Raw genomic sequence first — 20833 nt, forward strand, 5'->3', positions numbered from 1 at the left:
TGCCCCTTTATTCTGTCATCGATTTATGACACCTTCCTCCCCGTGTGAGCAGCAAAGATGTACACCATTACAGATCTGTTCAGGCTTGTACATGGAATAAGCGCATCCCTCCACTTGGTTACATACCAACAATCCACAGCCCAGCATCTTTCTGTGCAGGGTGGTATTCTTTTCAGAATTAAATTCCCAGATTTACACTGGCGTCAAAGACAAAATTAAGTTACAAAAACACACCGAAGAAACCCAAATCAAAATCATTCTACACAGAAAGCAGAAATCCAAAAAACAGATAGACTGCTAACGTTCCAAACATCAAAATCAAGAAACAAGAATGGTAGGTTATTAAAAACGTTTAGTTTTTTGACAAAACAAAACGTTACATTTACATGGGTGGGAGCCCAAAATAGACGATTGTTGCCAGGACTGAACATTTTGGAAGGCCGGGGGTCCAGGGGCCGCTAAGGCTCCGGCGAGGTGCAGGGGCAGCGCCCTTGCTGGGGGGTTTAGGGGGGCAGCGCCCCCCAGCCGAAAATGAATTTTAGCATTTTAGGGAGGGTTTAGGTGGCCTCTCCCGACTTGTAAATTTTAGAACAAACAAGCTTTTTGGAGATCTATGCATAATATATACATCTTGTAAACTTGAAGGTTTTTGTAACTGACCGGGGTGTTGCAGGTAGCTCTGTTTCCTCCTTGGGGATGAAGCTACCAGGGGAAGGGATTGTGTTGGAGGTGCGGGTAGAGGGGTAGCCCTTCCGGTGCTCCCCCTTGGACCTCCCTAGTCTAGGACCCTGGGTCTTCGCGAGGTGGCCATTGTGGCGTAATCCCTCCGGACTAGCATAACGTTTCCCTATCCCAAGACCGACCGTGCGTGGTCCATGACCACATCCTCTACGAGGTGACCCTATCAACTAGGCAGCGCAAGCCCCTAGGCGAAACACGGCGGATCTAGAGGAGAGAACCTCGATAAAAAATTTGAGCTGCCATGAAGACGGAGCATGTTGGCTGAGGACAGCGGGCAGACCTTCTGTGCCGACACCCATCTACAGGAGAAAACCAGGCATGCACGCATCAAACCCAACATGGCCATACAAACGGATATTCGACGACGAAACGGTAACTGACCAGCTGAAAATTAATTTTAGCATTTCATGAGGGGGCTATTTGAGCCTCTGCTGGCTTTAAAACTGATAACAGCAAACAAACAACAACAAATGGGGGAGAGAAGGGGGGAGGAGAGAATGCACAAAATCAAAAACCTCTATACTTGAAGATGTTTCTTTCTTTCTTTATTTGGTGTTTAACGTCGTTTTCAACCACGAAGGTTCTTGAAGATGTTTGGTTGTATCACTCTTGCTAGGAGGTCTACAAAAACAACTGGTAAACACATTTCAAGAAGGGCTTTTAGAAGCTCCTATAAGCTTAAACAAAATCTTAAAATTGGAGATGCATTTTCTTTAATATACACAGCCACAGACACTGACTAAAACGGCAAGACTATGCGAGCGTTTGTGCGTCAGGATGCAGTTACGAAGTCCATTGCAATAAGGCAGGTAAAACAGCCGTCGCCGTGCACTTTAAAAGGATACTATACTGCGAGAGGAAGGGAAACAGACAAGGACACGGCAATGTCTGAATGCGCTCGCTTTGATGTCAAGAAATCGATGAGAAAACGCTGGGAATTGCAAGAGGCGTGATGAAGCTGTCTGTCACATCACAAAGGTGAATAGAACAACACAAGACGACGTTGTTTTGTGGACTTGTGTCGCTCTCTTTTTGGTTGGTTTCTTTGTCTGTCTTGTCTTTCTGTCTGTCTGAGACACAGAAAACAATACAGGGATGGCCAAATCGTCCGCCCGATCGCCAGGGGCGAGTATAAAATCCGCCGGGCTAGTAGAAACCGCCTGGTGCCCGGCTTGCCAATGAACATTCTGGTCAAATGCAACACTTATGGTTGTAATGTCGAGTTTTAAAGCCATCCCTGCAATACAAACGAACGAGAGAGAGAGAGAGAGAGAGAGAGAGAGAGAGAGAGAGAGAGAGAGAGAGAGAGAGAGAGAGAGAGAGAGAGAGAGAGAGAGAGAGAGAGAGAGAGAGAGAGAGAGAGTCGGATGGTTTATTCACATAGGCCATTGCCCCTAGTGAAGGGGTGTGAACAAAAGCAATAACATTGAATCATTTTTACATTCAGTAGACTCAAAACAGTGCATATTTTTCTCAAAAGTGGATAACAGATACATCAGTGCAAACATCTACATACGAAATTATGATAACAGTGTTTCTCGTATCTTAAATGCTTTATACAAATACAAACATAAATCACGTACAGTTTTTTTCATGTGATGAAGCTAAAAGAAGGCTGAGTCGAAAAGCACTTGGTTGTCTGTAATATTTCAGTGGGATGAATTTTTCTCTCAATTTATGGAAGTATGGACAGACAAGAACAAAATGGACTTCATTTTCCAGTTTATCTTTACAAAAGGGTCACATGTAATTATTAACATCATAAACTGTTTTGTAACGATGAGTGTGAACGGCAATTTCAGAGATCCCCAACCTAAACCTTATCATCATGAATCTTAAATGTCTGTCTATATTGAACAAAAGGTAAGGTTTGGTCTCAGAAACAGTACAAAATGTTCTATACACAGAAAATCTTTCACTATTTTGAATATGAAACTCCCAGTCTTGCCATCTGCATGCAATTAATCTATCTTTCAAAACATACAAAAACTTGCTTTCGCTCTCTCTCTCTCTCTCTCTCTTGATTCAACCACACAAAACCATATCCTAGCTGATACAATTTACAACGCACATTTGACGCCCAATTCAATTTACCATTCTCATCCATCCTGTACAGCATTTTATATGATTTATGAGGCAATCTATGCTCAGACATTCTCAACAACTTCAACCAATATTTAATACATTTCAATATTGAATTTACGTACAAAGGGTATCTGTTAGTTTCTCCATATACCAAATCGTTTGGTGTACGCATTTCTAAACCCAGAAACTTTTTCAACGCAAATAAATGCACCTTTTCACATTCTATGGCTGCTTTATCTAAGCCCCATAACTCTGCACCATATTGTGCAATAGGTTGCACTTGTGAATCAAATAACTTTAGATAAACATCCAAACTAGTGTTATTAATCATGTATAACTTATGTGAAATCGACAACAAAGCTTGCTTAGCTCTACTTGCAAGGTCTAAGCAGGCAGCCGTAAATCTAAGCCTGGTCGAAAAAAGTATTCCCAAATACTTATATGCATTCACTACAGGTAGAACATTCCCTTCATAAATCCATCTTTCTCTGGCAGCCAAATAGCCCCCCTTCCTAAAAACCACAATATTACTTTTACTCATATTTACTTTCAACTGGAGAGAACGAGCTGCCTTGTCCAGATTATTTAATTGATTTTGTAAACCAACCACAGTTTCTGACAGCAATATCAAATCGTCAGCAAACAAAAGTAGAAACAACTCAAAATAATCTATCGTAAAAATGGCACCATGTCTTCCATTTTCAATAATCTGAATTGCTAATTCATTGATATACAATGAGAATAAAACAGGACTACACACATCTCCCTGCTTCACCCCAAATGTGCATTTTATACCTTCAGTCAACTTAAATCCACATCTCACTCTCACCTTTACTGACTCATACATACTCTTTATACATTTGAGAAGTTTTCCCGTCACTCCATTGTTTTACAAAATAGGCCAAAGCAGGTTTCTATTTATAGAATCAAAAGCCTTTTCAAAGTCTATGAAAGCGACATACAGTTTACGGTTAAGGGCAAATTGTTTCTGTACGAAAGCTAACAAAGTAAACATGTGATCAGTGGTAGTATAAGAGAGAGAGAGAGAGAGAGAGAGAGAGAGAGAGAGAGAGAGAGAGAGAGAGAGAGAGAGAGAGAGAGAGAGAGAGAGAGAGAGAGAGATGGGCCGGACGGAGACAGGATGAACACTAAAAGTCAGAGAGAAGGGCGCGCGGTTGTGTTGTGTGTGTTTGTTAACAGAAGTTACCCCCAATGCTCACTTGAAACTTGCAACGTGTGCGTGTGTGCGTGCGTGTGTGTGTGTGTATGTGTGTGTGTGTGTGTGTGTGTGTGTGTGTGTGTGTGTGTGTGTGTGTGTGTGTGTGTGTGTGTGTGTGTGTGTGTGTGTGCGTGCGTGCGTGCGTGTGACCATACATTACACCAATAAATAAACTGATCTGAAAAACATACCCGGGAAATACAGGCTGAACTCGCAGAAACAAAATGCTGCAGATGTGTTCTGGAACCACACTTCGACGTAAAGTCACCCAAGTCGGCGTCTTTAGTAGCTGCGACTTGTGTCCCCTACAGTCTCTGTTCGCAGTACAATCCGAATCGCAGCGAAGCACAATCGCTACAATCCGAATCGCAGCGAAGCACAATCGCATCTGACTCTTGAGCAAAATTCTCCCTCTCTCTCTCTCTGAGACTCTCTCTCTCTCCCTCTGAGACTCTCTCTCTCTCATCACAGCTAAAGTCCTCGCGCACAACACAAGTAACACTGTTTTCTCTCCAATCGACTGACTGTCTTCCGCACAGTATAACGATATGATTCGTATTCCATAACGAACAGCGTCACAGTATATTTAAACAAGCAAGGTCGACCTATATATAATTTAATCGGCTCCCTGCGCCGGTTTCGTCAATTCGATCAACCCTACTCAGACATGCAGCAGACAGGATACACAGGCTGCAACGACATTTAGATGTCGTTGACAGGCTGCTAAATGATAATCGGATTGCCAATCATGTCGGCCGCAGTTTGAACCGTGCAAAGGTCGTTCCGTGTCTGAGGCCGTACGTTTCAGACATATGAGGGTGATATATTCATGTATATATACTAGTGTACTACACATAACATATTATATTATATAATTATGCACACAAAAAAATTATATCGCGCGCAACATGAAAAGATCGTTGTCGACTACTGTCGGTTGGAAATGAAGATAGTGTTGTTAAATAAGTTGTCTTATTGTAAAATATATCGGAGAGAGAGAGAGAGAGAGAGAGAGAGAGAGAGAGAGAGAGAGGGGGGGGAGGAGAGGGGGGAGGGACAGAGACAGGGACAGAGAGAGACTGTGTGTGTGTGCGTGCTTGTTTGCGCGTACATGTACGTGTCAGACTACAATGAGACAGACGGTAAAGTTGTTTACAAATCCAGTGCTGTCTGCTGATATCTGGCCAAAACGCAACGCAATAAGTCGGTCAGCCCCCTCCCTGTCGCTCTTACAGCCAAAGAAAACCTCCGGTTATTAAGCTGTTCGAAATAAGACATGAACACACATATAATAATGTACAAGTAATCCTCTCATCCCTGTTCGCATAATGTTCCCCGCCTCTTACCCCCAACCACCTCCCTAAGTTCATGCAGCCACTCTGCGGCCTCTGATTCAGCTTTGCAATCTCCCCCCCCCCCCCCCGCCAAGATCATACCTGTAACCACTCTACGGTCTCTCGTCATATAGATGCGCAGTATTTTCTCTCCCTCCTCATTCTACCTTCAACTCCCCCCCCCCCCCTTTGCCAAAATGGTAATAAAAAACTCTCTCCCTTCCCCGGTCCGAACTCCTCCACGCCCCCTTACACACACCCCGTTAAAATCCCCTTTTCTTGAAAAATACTATCTAATTTTTTTTTTTTTTTTTAATTAAAAATTAAAAATGCTAAACCAGCGCTGAGCAGTGCCTGTTGCTATGTCGACATTTTTGGTGTACTTGTGTACGCGTGTGTCAGAGCAACTCGACATGCTCTCACGTGTCTAAATTCGGTGAAAGATACAATGAACCAGGATGCGTGTGCCGTCTGCTCACACATGACAAATCCCAGTCTTTTTGTGCCATTGTAAGCAGTCTGAACATGCAGTATTTAGAACCTTTTTTCTCGACTCTGACTTGAAGTTGAAGCAAAGAATAACTCTGCTTGAAGCCAGGATATTAAAAACCATCATTTGGTAAATCAATCTTGCCATCTAAAGCTGGACTAAATGGAATTGAATACAAATGAAGTGATTACTGATTTATCCGCTAGTGATGATCATGTTCACAGACACAGAGGACAATAGGTCAGTTAGACCTGGATTCAAAATGTATATCGGTCAAAATGTCCTGGCCGCAAAAAAATGATCTGCAAAAGAACAAAGACATCCCATGGTGTCATTGGGACATTGGATCGGCCTGGAATGAGAACAATGCGTCAGATCAAAACAGTATGCGTGAATGACAGAAGACCGAGGCCGGGGAACAACACTGATCCACTGTCGCATTGACTGAAAGTGCTGGGCTGACATTTGTCTGTGAAACATACGTAACATATTATATCTGTAACCAACATATTATATCTGTATTAACCAACATATCTATACATGTATTTTAATTATTATACTACAGTACTCCCCGGTTAACGTCACTACCGTTTAAGGTCACACCTCTGATAACATCAGTCAGGGTGTTGGTCCCGACCTAAAGCCTTCTTTGTATGACTAAGAAAACCTCGCTTACCGTGACCTCGGATATGGGAACACCTCTTTTTAGGTGACCCCCGTTCTGGTCTCTAAATGCAGAAGACCACCGCTTAAGATGAAAGCGAAACTGAAACGGGAAAAAATCTCCCAATTTTGCGGCCTTGACCACAGGAGCTTGTATCCAACCACCGGTCGATAATTATTTACTCCTGCATGCTTATTATTTACTGCTGCATGCTTACCCTTACTACTACTATTTATTAGTAAATAAATAAGTAGTAAATAGTACTAGTAGACTGTATGAATAAGGAGTAAATAAATGTGTGTGAGTGTGTGTGTGTGTGTGTGTGTGTGTGTGTGTGTGTGTGTGTGTGTGTGTGTGTGTGTGTGTGTGTGTGTGTGTGTGTGTGTGTGTGTGCGAAAAGCGAAAAAACCTTTAGGGTCGGCGCTTGAAAATAGGGTCGGTCGGGTTACCGGAAACAGACATAATGCAATAGCGTGTTCTTGGGTATTTAGTGTCGGGTAATTCAATCTGAGATTGTCAGTCCGTTCTAGCAACCTGCTGTATGAAATCAACGTTGTAAACATGATTTAAACAAGACAATTATGTGGATAATGAATATCTTGAAGTGAGTCACTGGAATTGTGTTTCTCTGTTTGCTAAACCCGGTATAGAAACACTATTATTGATGTGGCAGAAGATGGAATTCAAAGAAAAATGGGACAGAACAATGCCAATTTATTATTTGATTATGCGCATGAATGGATTTGTTGGAAAGGAAAAAAAAGCACGTATGAATAAAGACAGTGATAGAGAATTGTTTAAACTGAATTCTGTGACACAAATGATTCAAATGAACGAATTTTCGACTAAATTGCATTTGCATCCTGCTGAAGATGAGCTCTATGCACGGATTTACTTGGTTATGGAAGCCTTGTGTCAAATTGGACAGAAACGTTTCTTGTCTCCAACGATATCAAGGTAAGAATGCTGAGGAAAGTGCAGTGCAAAACATTGCACAATATTTATTGTACAAAATAAAGTCAACTACTTGAAATACAGTAAAGGACGAATAGAAATACACTCCTATAATACGTACGTAGATATTGTTCTTCATCTTGTCGTGCGAAGGATCATGTACTGTACATTACTAAAGAGCGGTTTCGTTTTTAGGTTTTTGTTTGTGGTTTTGTTTTTACATAAGAGGACAACATCTTTGTACTTCGAGACTTATTAAACAAGCAGGTTCTCTTTTGCATGGTGGGCTTTTCTAGCTGAATTATTTACGCAGTTTGTTCAGATTTGTGAATTTGTTTGTTCATTGTTGTTTCGTGTCGCTTGAACCCAGTGGGTCACACGAGACGAGGTCACCCTGTACTAATAACTCGGCCTACTCAGTTTGTAAAAACTATTCACATTCAAGGCATACAGTACTCCCCGGTTAACGTCACTACCGTTTAAGGTCACACCTCTGATAACATCAATCAGGGTGTTGGTCCCGACCTAAAGCCTTCTTTGTATGACTAAGAAAACCTCGCTTAGCGTGACCTCGGATACGGGAACACCTCTTTTTAGGTGACCCCCGTTCTGGGGCCAGTTTCATAAGCCAGAAACACAGTCGACCAACTGCAGTTGTCCGAGAGAACCACAGTAATCCGACGTTATCGGGTTTCACGAACAAAATTTCAGTCGGCCGACTGCGGGTCGTCTCACCGGAAGTTGGCCAAACACGGTGATGCTCTCCCCCCAACACTGTGTTCGGCTTACTGCGGTAAACCGAAAATAAATGTAATTATCCGCACAGTCAATGGCAGAATGCTCACACTTGTTTGGATTGTGAGCCAAACCTTGTGATTGTTCTTCGAAATGTATCTATCATGACGCAGTAATCCAGGAGACAAGTCAGGGTTATGTCTTGAAGACGTCACATTATGGCGTAAGAGGGTTCGACGTCACGCGAAGGAATTACTGAAAGTCTCGGTCATTGTTATTTTGAGCGGGCCGAGACTTGTTTTTTCTTCGAAATCGGCCATTTCCACGTGCGAATGAGCAAACGGAAGTGGTAATGTTGCTAAATTTAGCCCTCGACTTGGCCATTCGGATTACTGTACAGTCGGTCGACTGCGGTTGTCCGCGGGTGACGGTGATTCGCTCATGAAACGCGCTTTTCGGTGACCCGGCGATCAACCACAGTCCATCGACTGGGCAGTCGATCGACTGTCAGTCGGTTCACTGCTATCTTATGAAACTGGCCCCTGGTCTCTAAATGCAGAAGACCACCGTTTAAGATCAAGCGAAACTGAAAGGAAAAACATCTCCCAATTTTGCGGCCTTGACAGGTTTTTTCTCCATATGACGTCAAAAGAGAAGTGACGCACAAATGTAAACGTCATCAGATTACAGTACCCCCCGGTTAACGTCACTACCGTTTAAGGTCACACCTCTGATAACATCAATCAGGGTGTTGGTCCCGACCTAAAGCCTTCTTTGTATGACTAAGAAAACATCGCTTAGCGTGACCTCGGATACGGGAACACCTCTTTTTAGGTGACCCCCGTTCTGGTCTCTAAATGCAGAAGACCACCGTTTAAGATCAAGCGAAACTGAAACGGAAAAAAATCTCCCAATTTTGCGGCCTTGACAGGTTTTTTCTCCATATGACGTCAAAAGAGAAGTGACGCACAAATCAGATTATTTGGCCCGATTATTTTACCCCAAAGAGAAGGATGAGGAAATCTTTCGCAAATAAAACTTGGAAAATAGTTCCCGCCAAAAAAGTCGTTGAACCAATCAAATTGCCAGTTCATCATGTCACGTCTGCTTGTTTTCCTGCCGGTTTCCGTGTGCTGCTGAGTAGTGCCAATTTTAGGCCAAAATAAAAGACATTGTTGAAGATTTGAGATATTTGGAAGCTCTCTCTCTCTCTCTCTCTCTCTTTGGGGCGGGGACGTAGCTCAGTTGGTAGTGCGCTGGCTTTGTAGCCAGTTGGTCGCTATCAGCGTGGGTTCGATCCCCACGTTCGGCGAGAGATTTATTTCTCGGAGTCAACTTTGTGCAGACTCTCTTCGGTGTCCGAACACCCCCGTGTGCACACATGCGCACGAAAAAGATCCCACGTTCACAGCGAAAGTCTCAGGGCTTGGAAAACACGAAGACACGCATGCATCATCTCTCGTCTCCGATTATCATGATCGTATTTCGATACTTTGACGAGACAAACCCAATGCTGATGTGTCAAAGAAGACAGCCACAGCGGGCTTGTTCGAATCAAAGTATCACACCATATCTTCAACGTATTACCAATACCTGTCCCAATATAGACCAGTTGGTCTAAGAGGACGTTAACCCTAATAGTCAGTCAGTCTCTCTCTTTCGTTCCCCCTTTCTCTCTTCTCTCATGGTCTCTGTTTCTGTCTGTCTGTCTGTCTGTCACTCTCTGTCTCCGACCCCTCTCCTCTCTCTCTTTCTCTCTATCTTTGCCCCTCTGGCCATCTTTCTCTCTTCTATCATGTCTCTCTCTCTCTCTCTCTCTCTCTCTCTCTCTCTCTCTCTCTCTCTCTCTCCCTTCCTTTCAATTTCCCCCCTACTCTCTCTCTCTCTCTCTCTCTCTCTCTCTCTCTCTCTCTCTCTCTCTCTCTCTCTCTCGATCTCCCTCTTTTTAACTCTATGTCTCTCTCTCCGTCTCCTCTCTTTATCTCTGTCTGTCATGATCAGTTTGTCTGTGTCTCTCCTCTCTTTCTATGTCTGTCTGTCTTACCTCACATCCTCTCTCTCTCTCTCTCTCTCTCTCTCTCTCTCTAATGCAGCTGATGGTCTCTGTGTCAGTGTCAGTATGTATGTCAGTGTGTGTCTCTCTCTGGATCTGCCCATTATTACGTCATTGACTTTCAATTGGCGGGAAGTCTTTATGGGGCCCCAAACTAAACTCTGATCTCCTCGGATAAGATCAATTTTTTTCTACTGAAATTGATCTTATCCGAGGATCGGTTAACGTGTCCCTCGGATAAGATCACGATTTTTTTTGGTCCCAAGGGGGGTCACCTTATCCGAGGAGTACTGTACCATCCTCTGGTGAATTAATCTTGCCATGTACAACTGAACTAAAGGACTATTTTGACACGTCCCGGGCCCTGAGGAAGGTCTGAACTGACTGAAAATGTGGGATGCCAATTTATCGTTTCTTTTATTTTTTTTTACTGTTCGACAAATGTTTGCTGTATTGCATAGATTATACAAATTATAAACCTGCCAACCAACTTCAAGTGTAACAATTTAGATGTGTGTGTGTGTGTGTGTGTGTGAATCTTTCACTAAAGTCACAAAACACTCGGGGGGGGGGGGGGGGGATCTCACTGATACACACCGCTGAAGCCAGGGTATCCATCCAGACAACCTCGGCTGAAGACCAGGGCTTGACTTTCTGTCTTGAAAGACTTCGAAACATTCCTGCCAGAGATGACTTTTACGTGCGTTTTGTTATTGTTGCTGAAAGTGACAATCTGAAGCTATGCGTTCCTGAAGGCGAAAGGTGAGAAGGTCGACGTACTCGCGGCAAAGAATCAGTTAAAAGCTGAAGATCAAAACACAACTGTCAAGACTCATGCTGAACGTTGCCCAGGTCACCAAAAGAACAGTGAGTCCCAGCAGAGAGACTGGCAGACATTAGGGCAGACACACACAGACACGGTTTAAAGACAAATATGAAAAACAAAGGGAAGTAAAGCGCTATAAATGCACTCGACATGTGTAATAGTCTAGAGTAAGTGAGAGTTATTCGGAACCATTCTCCTGGCACCTGAGAGAATAACAAGCATTGAAATGTACAAGCGATTTTCATCCTCAAAAGATAAAGACAAAGACAGACGGAAAAAGACAGACATGGACCACATCCAGCCTACCTCTCACCTTCCAAATTTATATTTCAGAGGGGAAAAGGGCAAGAGCCTGGAGAAAGAGGAGGATTCCATGGAGGGGCGTGAGAACATACACACGCTAAGAAAACATTACATTGTACTGACCTCCACTGTGCGAGTCACTGACGTCGAAGTAGAGGGTAAATCCACTGCTGTGATTCTGTTGCCACTGGTACACGATACGGACCGAGGATGCGTACTGAAAGACGATGGGTGTCTGTGTGTTGTGATGCTGGTGGCAGATCTGCTGCCGCCTCTCCTCCTGCCCCTCCCCTACCACCTCCACAATCTCCACCATGGGCAGGCACGGTGCTCCCCCTTGCCCAGAGGGATGTGTCTCTTGCCTGGATGGTTGTGTCCCTTGCCTAGATGGTTGTGTCCCTTGCCTAGATGGTTGTGTCCCTTGCCTAGATGGTTGCCTCCCCTGGGGAGTGAGGGTCGTCGTAAGCACAGTAGGAAGGGGCGGGTCTGCCATAGTCTGTTTTGAACCAAAGTTGTTGGTGTTGTTTTTGTTTTTGTTGCTGTTTGCGTAGAGCTGTTGTTGTCCTCTGCTGGCGGCAGGTGTTGTAGTGGCGGGGTGTGTTGCAATGTGTCTTGGCGAGGACGAGGCCAGCATGGAGAGATGTGTAGCAGTCCCCACACGGGTTGGTGTGGGAGGTCGTCCGGTGGACGCAACGAGTCTCGGTCTCTGTGACTCACCACCGCCCGTCCTCTCGACCAAGTCTGTCTCTTGATACCCCTCACCCACCCCATCCTCTTCCACTCCACCTCCAATCCCTCCTCCTCCTCCTCCACCCACTCCACCTTCTTCTTTTTCTTTCGTCTTCTCCGTGTCTGTCGTGCCCTGCCCCTGCGGCTGGCCATGGCTGGGTGGGGCCTGTAGACCAAAGCCAGTAAGGCGCGTGAAGTTGAGCTGTAGCTGCTGCCGAGTGCTGAGCACCTGGATCAGGAACTCGCACCGCTGGTAGCCCTGGTTCTCGTACTCCCTCGACTCAGCCTCGATATGCTGCTGGCTGCTGTTGCGGTATGTGTAACTGCATTCAGCTGCAACCACCACGACACAGACATTATTAGAGCATCTCAACAACGAACAGCTTATAATAAAGTATGATTGTATTATGTTAAAACAATCATGACACATACAGCTGCAGTCACCATGATACAGACATTATAGTGCATGTTAACAACGAACAGCTTATATAATAAAGTGTGATTGTATGACGTCATACCGGTTTAAAAAATACCTAGCGCGATCACTGTTGTATTATGTTAAAACAATCATGACACATACAGCTACAACCACCACGACACAGACAGTATTAGTAGTGCACGTCAACAACGAACAGCTTATAGAATAAATTGTGATTGTATTATGCTATAAAATCATGACGCATACAGCTGCAACGACCAAGTTACAGTCTGAGTCGTGCGAGCACGTGAACAACGAGAAGCAAATTGCATTTTGTTGTAATCGGGTATGTGAATATCGAATATAGATTTTACTGGTCATTTGAACTTTCATTCAGTCGCAACGACACAGACAAACAGAATGGGCACCTGGAAAAAAAATATTACATGGTGACGTGTAACTGCATCCTGAAAAACGATCATTTGCTGACGTAGTAACTGCATTCTGCTCTAATCATCCACATACATAGACTCAGACACGTGAACAGCGAGCAGCTTTTGGCTACTAAATAAGAGAAACGGTATGCGTACAGTTCTACCGAACCAAGGGTGAACAGACACACAGGCCAGACACGTGAAAAAAGACTGGTAGTGGTACCATTAGTAACAGGATGATTAGGTTGAACAGTCTCCTGAGACTGAAGAATAAGCGTGAGTAACGAGCAGTTACTGGCTGCTTGTTGTTAACAGATCAGACACGTGATCAACGAATCACAGTTACAAAAATGTCCTTTTGCTGCTTGCCGTTTAATGTCGAAGATCTAGCTGCATTCAGTTGAAACGATCTAAATACAGAAGCACAAGAAGCAGCGGTTTGGGGCAGTTTGGGGTTTGGGTTGTCTAGTTAAATGTCACCAAGGTATCCTTATTCCATGCTAAGATCAGCCTTAGAATTTGGGACAACAGTTGCACCCCAACGTCTTTACAATAATATTCTCAACAATGTGCCGCACTAGCACAACAATTACACTTTATCCATAACAAATGTTAACAGTGTATTTCAATACCACTATCTAGCATAATTATAGTTTATTACAGAATGATAGTCAATAACAACCACTCATACCTACTCCGACCATTCATACTAAGTTACAGTAATCGACAATTTTGGGGGTGAAAGTTACGAGAACAGCTGCCGAATCGCAGTGCACACAAGGAACTTAGTCGATATTTATCAGGGGCCGACTAATGGTTTAAATGTGAAATGTGTGTATAATAATGGGTGTGGGTCTGAAATGATATTAGGTAGTAGTTAACATTTGTTTTGAATAATTATTGGTATTTTGACAATGTGGGTAGCATGGAAATGTAAGCATTTGAATGTAAGTCTTAGGTACCATTGTACCCAGGAAGAGAGACGAGAGATAGGAGTAGGTTGCAATAGCTTGTGTGGTCTTTGAGTTTTGTTTTTGGAAAGACATTGTTAAAGAAAAAGAAGACAAGTACAGTAATGCAATATTTATTGTGAAAACCAACGATTGTACAAAGAACATGTGAGGCAACATTATGTCTATGATGGTGTGAAGAAAATTAGTTATGATTTATACTATTATTATTTAGACTTGAGACTGAATAGCAAAAGGCGAAGTGTATGTTTTGTGGTGTGAATTGAAACAAAATGAAAAGTGTAAATATCTGGGAAATTGTGGTTAAAAGACTTCGTTATTTCTTGATTGTTATTCACTATTATATTGAAGTGAATAGCAAAACGCTGTATTTGAAAACAGCATGGGATTTATATTTTTTGGGGGGGTATCAGGTAATGCCCTAGTTTTTACAAATTGTAGCAAAGTCGATTAACTTTACTATGTACGATGTTTGCTTGCAAATTACAACACAAACGCGAAAAACTTAACTATTTGTAGAGTTCTAAGGCATTGCAGACAAAGCAACTGCAAGAAAGTCAGGTTTTAGCAGTGTGAAAATCCGATGAAAACGGTTTTATATCCCTTCCGTTAACATGGCTTCGTCCGGCCATACATGTAGGCTCTTATGACACTGACCCTGAGCTGACCCTGAGGCACTGAAAAGGTTTTCACGGAAAAATCCTCTCGAAGAACCAAATGGGTTCGGTGCATTTGTCAGTCTGTCACATGTTGAAGGGCCCCATACGGGTTGAAAGAGATAAGGTACTGTCGTGTTTTTTCCCAAACCTAGTGCACTACCGTTCTCACGAGATAAGTTACTTTTGTTTTGTTCCGGTTTTTTTTCCAATTGACACCATGTATGAGAGATGAAACAGAAAAGCCACTTGTGAAAATGCAAAAATTTGGAGGAAAACACGAAACAAAACAAAAGTAACTGTTCTCATGACAACGGCAAACAAGGACACATGTTCACCGCCCTCAGCTAATTCAAGAAATCACCCCCCCCCTCCTGCTACGTACACGTGCACTCAAGTTAACCTCTGCTTTGAGACATGTTCACCGCCCTCACCTAATTCAAGAAATCACCCCCCTCCTGCTAGGTACACGTGCACTCAAGTTAACCTCTGCTTTGACCTGTGTGCCAAGAGTCAGATGAGAGAGAGAAAAAGCGAGAGCGAGAGAGAGCGAGAGAGAGCGAGAGAGAGAGAGAGAGAGACACACACACACACACATAGACAGAGACAGACATAGAAAGACAGAAGCGGAGAGACTCAGAGGGAGACACAGACAAAGACATACATACAGAGAGAGAGAGAGAGAGAGAGAGAGAGAGAGAGAGAGAGAGAGAGAGAGAGAGAGAGAGAGAGAGAGAGAGAGAGAAATGTAACTGATCTCGTGAGAACGGTTGAGGCCTTGCAAGGTTTTGACGGCAACAATAATTGTTGTAGTTCTCTAAGACTTTATTTCTGTTTGATTTTTGATATGTTGGGAAGACATATTTATCAATTGATCAACAAAATAAAACATAATACAAAACGACACAACATTGTTAAAATCATTTTTGGCCAACGTTGAACGTTTACAAAGGCCTTAATCTTCCCGCGCCGTAGACCAGATTAATAGGTGCTTGATTTCGGTATTTTGATTTACATAACATTAAACCTTTCTTGGGGTTCATGGTCATGGCAACAGCCATAATAATATTATATCATGTATAATATTACATTTCAGCATATGTGAATTACATGTCATCAATCCAAACTGTCATACATTTTTATTCCCACATTATTCTGATTGATCACAACCAAACCTACTATCAGTGGACACATCCAAATGCAAGCGCCTCTTCTTGACAACTTGCCACTGATCTAAAAATATAGATCAGTGCAACTTGCTGGGTCCTTTGCCACAGACACTGTTTGGCCTGTAGGTAAAATGTACAATGTATTTTCTGATTTGTGCACAAAAGCTTTTTTTTTCTTCTTTTCTTTAACATAACAATGTTTAAAAGATTAGAAAATAAATAACATTTTGGTTCATGATTTTTCCTGCTGAAAATAAGAAATAAAATGTTGGTATAAATTATAAGTCACTCAGATGCAGTGAAGTATGAATGGTTTGAGTTTGTTGCGGTTGACCCTGCACATTTAGACCTATGATGATACCTTCGTTTTTGTTGAACAATTTTGCCTTCACCCCTCCCATAGGGTGACGTATTTCACAACTTCCTCTGTTACACAAACTCAGTGATGACCAATTTTGCCTTCACCCCTCCAATAGGGTTACGGATTTCACAACTTTCTACTGATGAACAATGTTGCCTTCACCCCTCCCATAGGGTGACGGATGTCACAACTTCCTGTGTACACAAACTGATGACGTATTTCACAACAAAATGGCGCTGCCCATGGTCACCCTCGAAACTAACCGTATAAATGGGGGCCTCCTGGCCCCCATAAAAATACAACAGAGTAAAAACTGCTTGCCTCACTGATAGGGCCTAAAAAAAAATAGGTGTGGTTACGGTAACCCGACCTACCCTATTTTTAGGGGCCGATCCTATAACTTTTTATTACATTTGTCAAAAAAGAAAAAAAAAAAAAAAAAAAAACGAGTGCAAAAAACGCAATGAAAGCGAAAGCGCCCGTGTCGCACACTTATTTCCCTGTCAAGTACCGTACTTTCCGAAAGAGACCGCTTGAGTACCAGTCAAACAACTTGTGATAATGCATGTTTCAGCTACTAGGTACTGCCCTGCCTTTGATCTGGCCGCACACACAGATTTCCACTCTGTTAAACTCGGTCACTGACCCCGATGCAGGAAGTGTTTCCTCTCTCAGATATGACAGGGGAACCACCTCTCATGGCAAAAACTGGGTCATTGACCCCTGGGAAGAAGGTCGTGTCTTTTAACAAGGCCACCCAGCTATCACAATGCCTTTGGTCACTGACCGGTCACTGACCCCGATGCAGGAAGTGTTTCCTCTCTCAGATATGACAGGGGAACCACCTCTCATGGCAAAAATGTGAGTCTTAGATAACAAAGGGCCTTGTCACCCGGAAAGTAGGGTAGGTTTAATTTGTACACATTAGAAAAAAAGTTAAAAAAAAAAAAAAAGTGATTGCCTACCTACCTACCCTATTTTTTTGGGCTATGTTACCGTAACCACACCTATTTTTTTTTTGGCCTAGTGTAACTTGACACGTTTTTGGAGACCGCCTGGCTCATTCTGTTCGAAGGCGATTTCAAACTCGCCTTTGATGAAAGGCCTTGTTACTTGGTGCCAAGATTCCAAACTTTTTTCTTTAACTGGGGTAGAGGGGGTGGCGGCGGCAAGGGGAGAAGATCAAAGCTATCCTTTCCACGCGTCTTCACTTCTTAAAAAAAGACACCCCCCCCCCCCCAACAAACAAACAAAAAAAACAAAAAAAACTTGGAATAGTAAATACAACAAAACTAAAGAAAACCACACCAATCATCACCGACCCCTACGTCTGTCTACAGTACGGGAGCAATGGGGGACAGCAAAAAACACTTACAACACACACACGCGCGAGAGCAGTCAACAACCCAAGAACAAGGTCATGGCAAGGCTCCAAGGCCTAAACGACTATGGTGACCCCTGACCCCTGCATCCAGCATTCCATCTCTCCACTCGACGGGGGCGCCGAACAAACCTCGCCCCTTCAGACGCTCTAATAATAGCTTACTACGCGGGGGTGGGGTGAGGGCTCAACTCCGTTTACTCTCCGAGGTTGCTGGGGGAGGGAGGGGTTGATGGTTGGGGCGAGGTGCAGACTAAACGAATTCCGAGTGAGCGAAAGTTAGAGAGAGAGAGAGAGAGAGAGAGAGAGAGTGGGGGGGAGGGGGGCAGAGAGGGACAGAGAGATAGCGAGAGGGAGACAGACACACAGAGAGGAGTCAGTGAGAGAGAAAGAGTGAAGAGTGAGAGAGAAAGAGTGAGAGGAAGAGAGAAAGAGTGAAAGGGAGAGAGAAAGAGTGAGAGAGAAAGAGAGAGAGACAATGACAATGATTTATTTCCGTATTGGCCATTGGCCCCTGGAAAGGGGGGTAAAATGTACAATGACAACTATTCGTGAGAGGGTGGGTTAATATAATATGGTGATTGGATGAATGTTCAAGTCAAAATTTGTTTGTTAAACTTCATTTACTTTCTGAGGTGAGAGTGGGTGGGGACATACGTTTACATTACAAGTTGCGAGCGTAAAGTGCAGAAATATAAAATGTTTCCGGGACGGGAGAGAGAATGGTGTGGGGGGGGGGGGGGGGGAGGAGATACAACTGTCTGTGTGAGAGGACTAAAACTCGACCTGGAAAACTTTATTACCAAAGGACTGTAGCGTTCGGTCCACAAGGACCTCTCTGTTTGTTCGTTCATGGGCTGAAACTCCCACGGCTCTCTCTCTCTCTCTCTCTCTCTCTCTCTCTCTCTCTCTCTCTCTCTCTCTCTCTCTCTCTCTCTCTCTCTCTCTCTCTCTCTCTCTCTCTCTCTCTCTCTCTCTCTCTGCACCTCGCCCCGACCGTTTTTACCCCGCCATTTAGGCAGCCATACGCCGCTTTCGGAGGAAGCATGCTGGGTATTTTCGTGTTTCTATAACCCACCGAACTCTGACATGGATTACAGGATCTTTTTCGTGCGCACTTGGTCTTGTGCTTGCGTGTACACACGGGGGTGTTCGGACACCGAGGAGAGTCTGCACACAAAGTTGACTCTGAGAAATAAATCTCTCGCCGAACGTGGGGACGAACTCACGCTGACAGCGCCCAACTGGATACAAATCCAGCGCGCTACCGACTGAGCTACATCCCCGCCCCAAGGACCTCTCTTACAGCCAGGCTTTTTTTTTTATATTACAATGTACAATATAATTATAGATCAAGGGAGAGAGAGAAGGGGGGATACAGAGAGACACACACACACACACAAAGAGGGGAGGGGGAGAGAGAGAAAGCGATAGGGGGAAGACGGAGGGAGACACAGAGAGAGAGAGAGAGAGAGAGAGAGAGAGAGAGAGAGAGAGAGAGAGAGAGAGAGAGCGGGCGGGGGAGGGAGAGAGACAGACAGACAGACAGAGGGATAAAGAGGGAGACAGAAACAGAGCAGGACTAAGCACAGACGGAACCAAACAACGCCCAGACGAAAAACACCAACACGGAACCAAAGAAGCAGAAAATCCCAGACAACTCCGGCGGGCGAAAACATCTAAAATAGACGCAGACGGGATGACCGCGTCAGGAAGGGTATGGCGAAGGGGGAAAAAAAGGGGGGGGGGATGGGGAGTACAGGGCATGGAGGTCTTTCTTTTCTTTCTTTATTTGGTGTTTAACGTCGTTTTCAACCACGAAGGTTATATCGCGACGGGGAAAGGGGGGGAGATGGGATATATAGAGCCACTTGTTAATTGTTTCTTGTTCACAAAAGCACTAATCAAAAAATTGCTCCAGGGGCTTGCAACGTAGTACAATATATTACCTTACTGGGAGAATGTAAGTTTCCAGTACAAAGGACTTAACATTTCTTACATACTGCTTGACTAAAATCTTTACAAAAATTGACTATATTCTATACAAGAAACACTTAACAAGGGTAAAAAAGGAGAAACAGAATCCGTTAGTCGCCTCTTACGACATGCTGGGGAGCATCGGGTAAATTCTTCCCCCTAACCCGCGGGGGAGGGGGATGGAGGTAGAAGTGAGGATTGGCACAATTGGCAGACATACGTTAAGCCGCTGAGTTATTTATAGACATTAATAGGGATCATGATGGGTCAGTGGTCAGTAAAGCGCTGGCCACTGCCTGCAGGCGCAGTGACGTGGCCACTTGAGGTTATTTAGTTTCTCCAACCACTGGACAGGGGTCAGAAACAAGGAGCTATATGTCAGCTTCCAGACACTGTCAATGTGTGCCTGTGTTCACTCCAAGAATATCTTTGCTCGCATAGCAAGACATCACCCACTTGTGTCTCGTTTCGCACCTCTATTAAAAGGCACTACAAACGACCTTTTAGATAACCGCACTGTCTGGCTTGACTGTCTAATCCTTCAGGCTAAGTAAGCTACGGGTCCAGACAACGTTAAAAGGAGTTTATTCAACGATGACAGTGCATTCTCTATAGCAGTGGGGAGTGGGTTGCGGCTGGTGTTTTGCTAAAAGCTTGTGATTTACACATAGATGAACTCGGCAAAGCAAACAAAATGTATACATGGTTTCCTAAATTTGGCTGAGAAAAAAACCCACAACGTCTTCCCATTTAAGAAATTAATTAACTACAGTCGCCAAAGAAAACGAAAACTGAACAAACGATTTTTTTGGTTAATGAAAGTCAGTTTTCTTTTTCTTTGGGAATGGTTATATCTTTGAACAACCGATTTTTCTTTATGAAAGTCAAAGATATAACCATTCCCAGGCGATACAGCGACTGAAATGCCAGGCATACATGTTCGTGTACATCACATACTATACCCCAATCACTCGACTTTACCGCGATGAAAGGTTTAGTCTTACATTCATGAAAGTCTGTGGAATAACTAGCCTTTCACATTCCCGGTTTTAACATCATCTCTCCCCCTTACGATTTACTCTTATCTTTCTGTTTTCCATTCACATACTTCGTATTTATTAAAAGCTTACGCAATATTGTGCTTGTGTGTATGACTAAAATTACTTTCGGGGAGATGTTTGCATAATGTACACGCAATTGCTTGCTGTAAACCTAATCAAGCTTACGCAATATTGTGCTTGTGGGTATGACTATAATTACTTTTGGGGAGATGTTTGCATAATGTACACGCAATTGCTTGCTGTAAACCTAATCAAGCTTACGCAATATTGTG

The 20833-nt window shown here is 43.6% G+C and overlaps 1 protein-coding gene across 1 annotated transcript in view; it reads right to left on the bottom strand.

The window, feature by feature from the left end:
* The window catches only part of LOC138964648 (uncharacterized), a 71159-nt gene that overhangs the window by 26445 nt on the left and 23881 nt on the right, over positions 1–20833 (bottom strand). Inside the window, exon 3 of the mRNA XM_070336660.1 lies at positions 11528–12466. Within this exon, the coding sequence (XP_070192761.1) occupies positions 11528–12466 (939 nt within the window). The remainder of the gene's footprint in view (positions 1–11527; positions 12467–20833) is intronic.

The sequence above is a fragment of the Littorina saxatilis genome, linkage group LG1 (assembly GCF_037325665.1).
Source record: "Littorina saxatilis isolate snail1 linkage group LG1, US_GU_Lsax_2.0, whole genome shotgun sequence".
Taxonomy (NCBI): Eukaryota; Metazoa; Mollusca; class Gastropoda; order Littorinimorpha; family Littorinidae; genus Littorina; species Littorina saxatilis.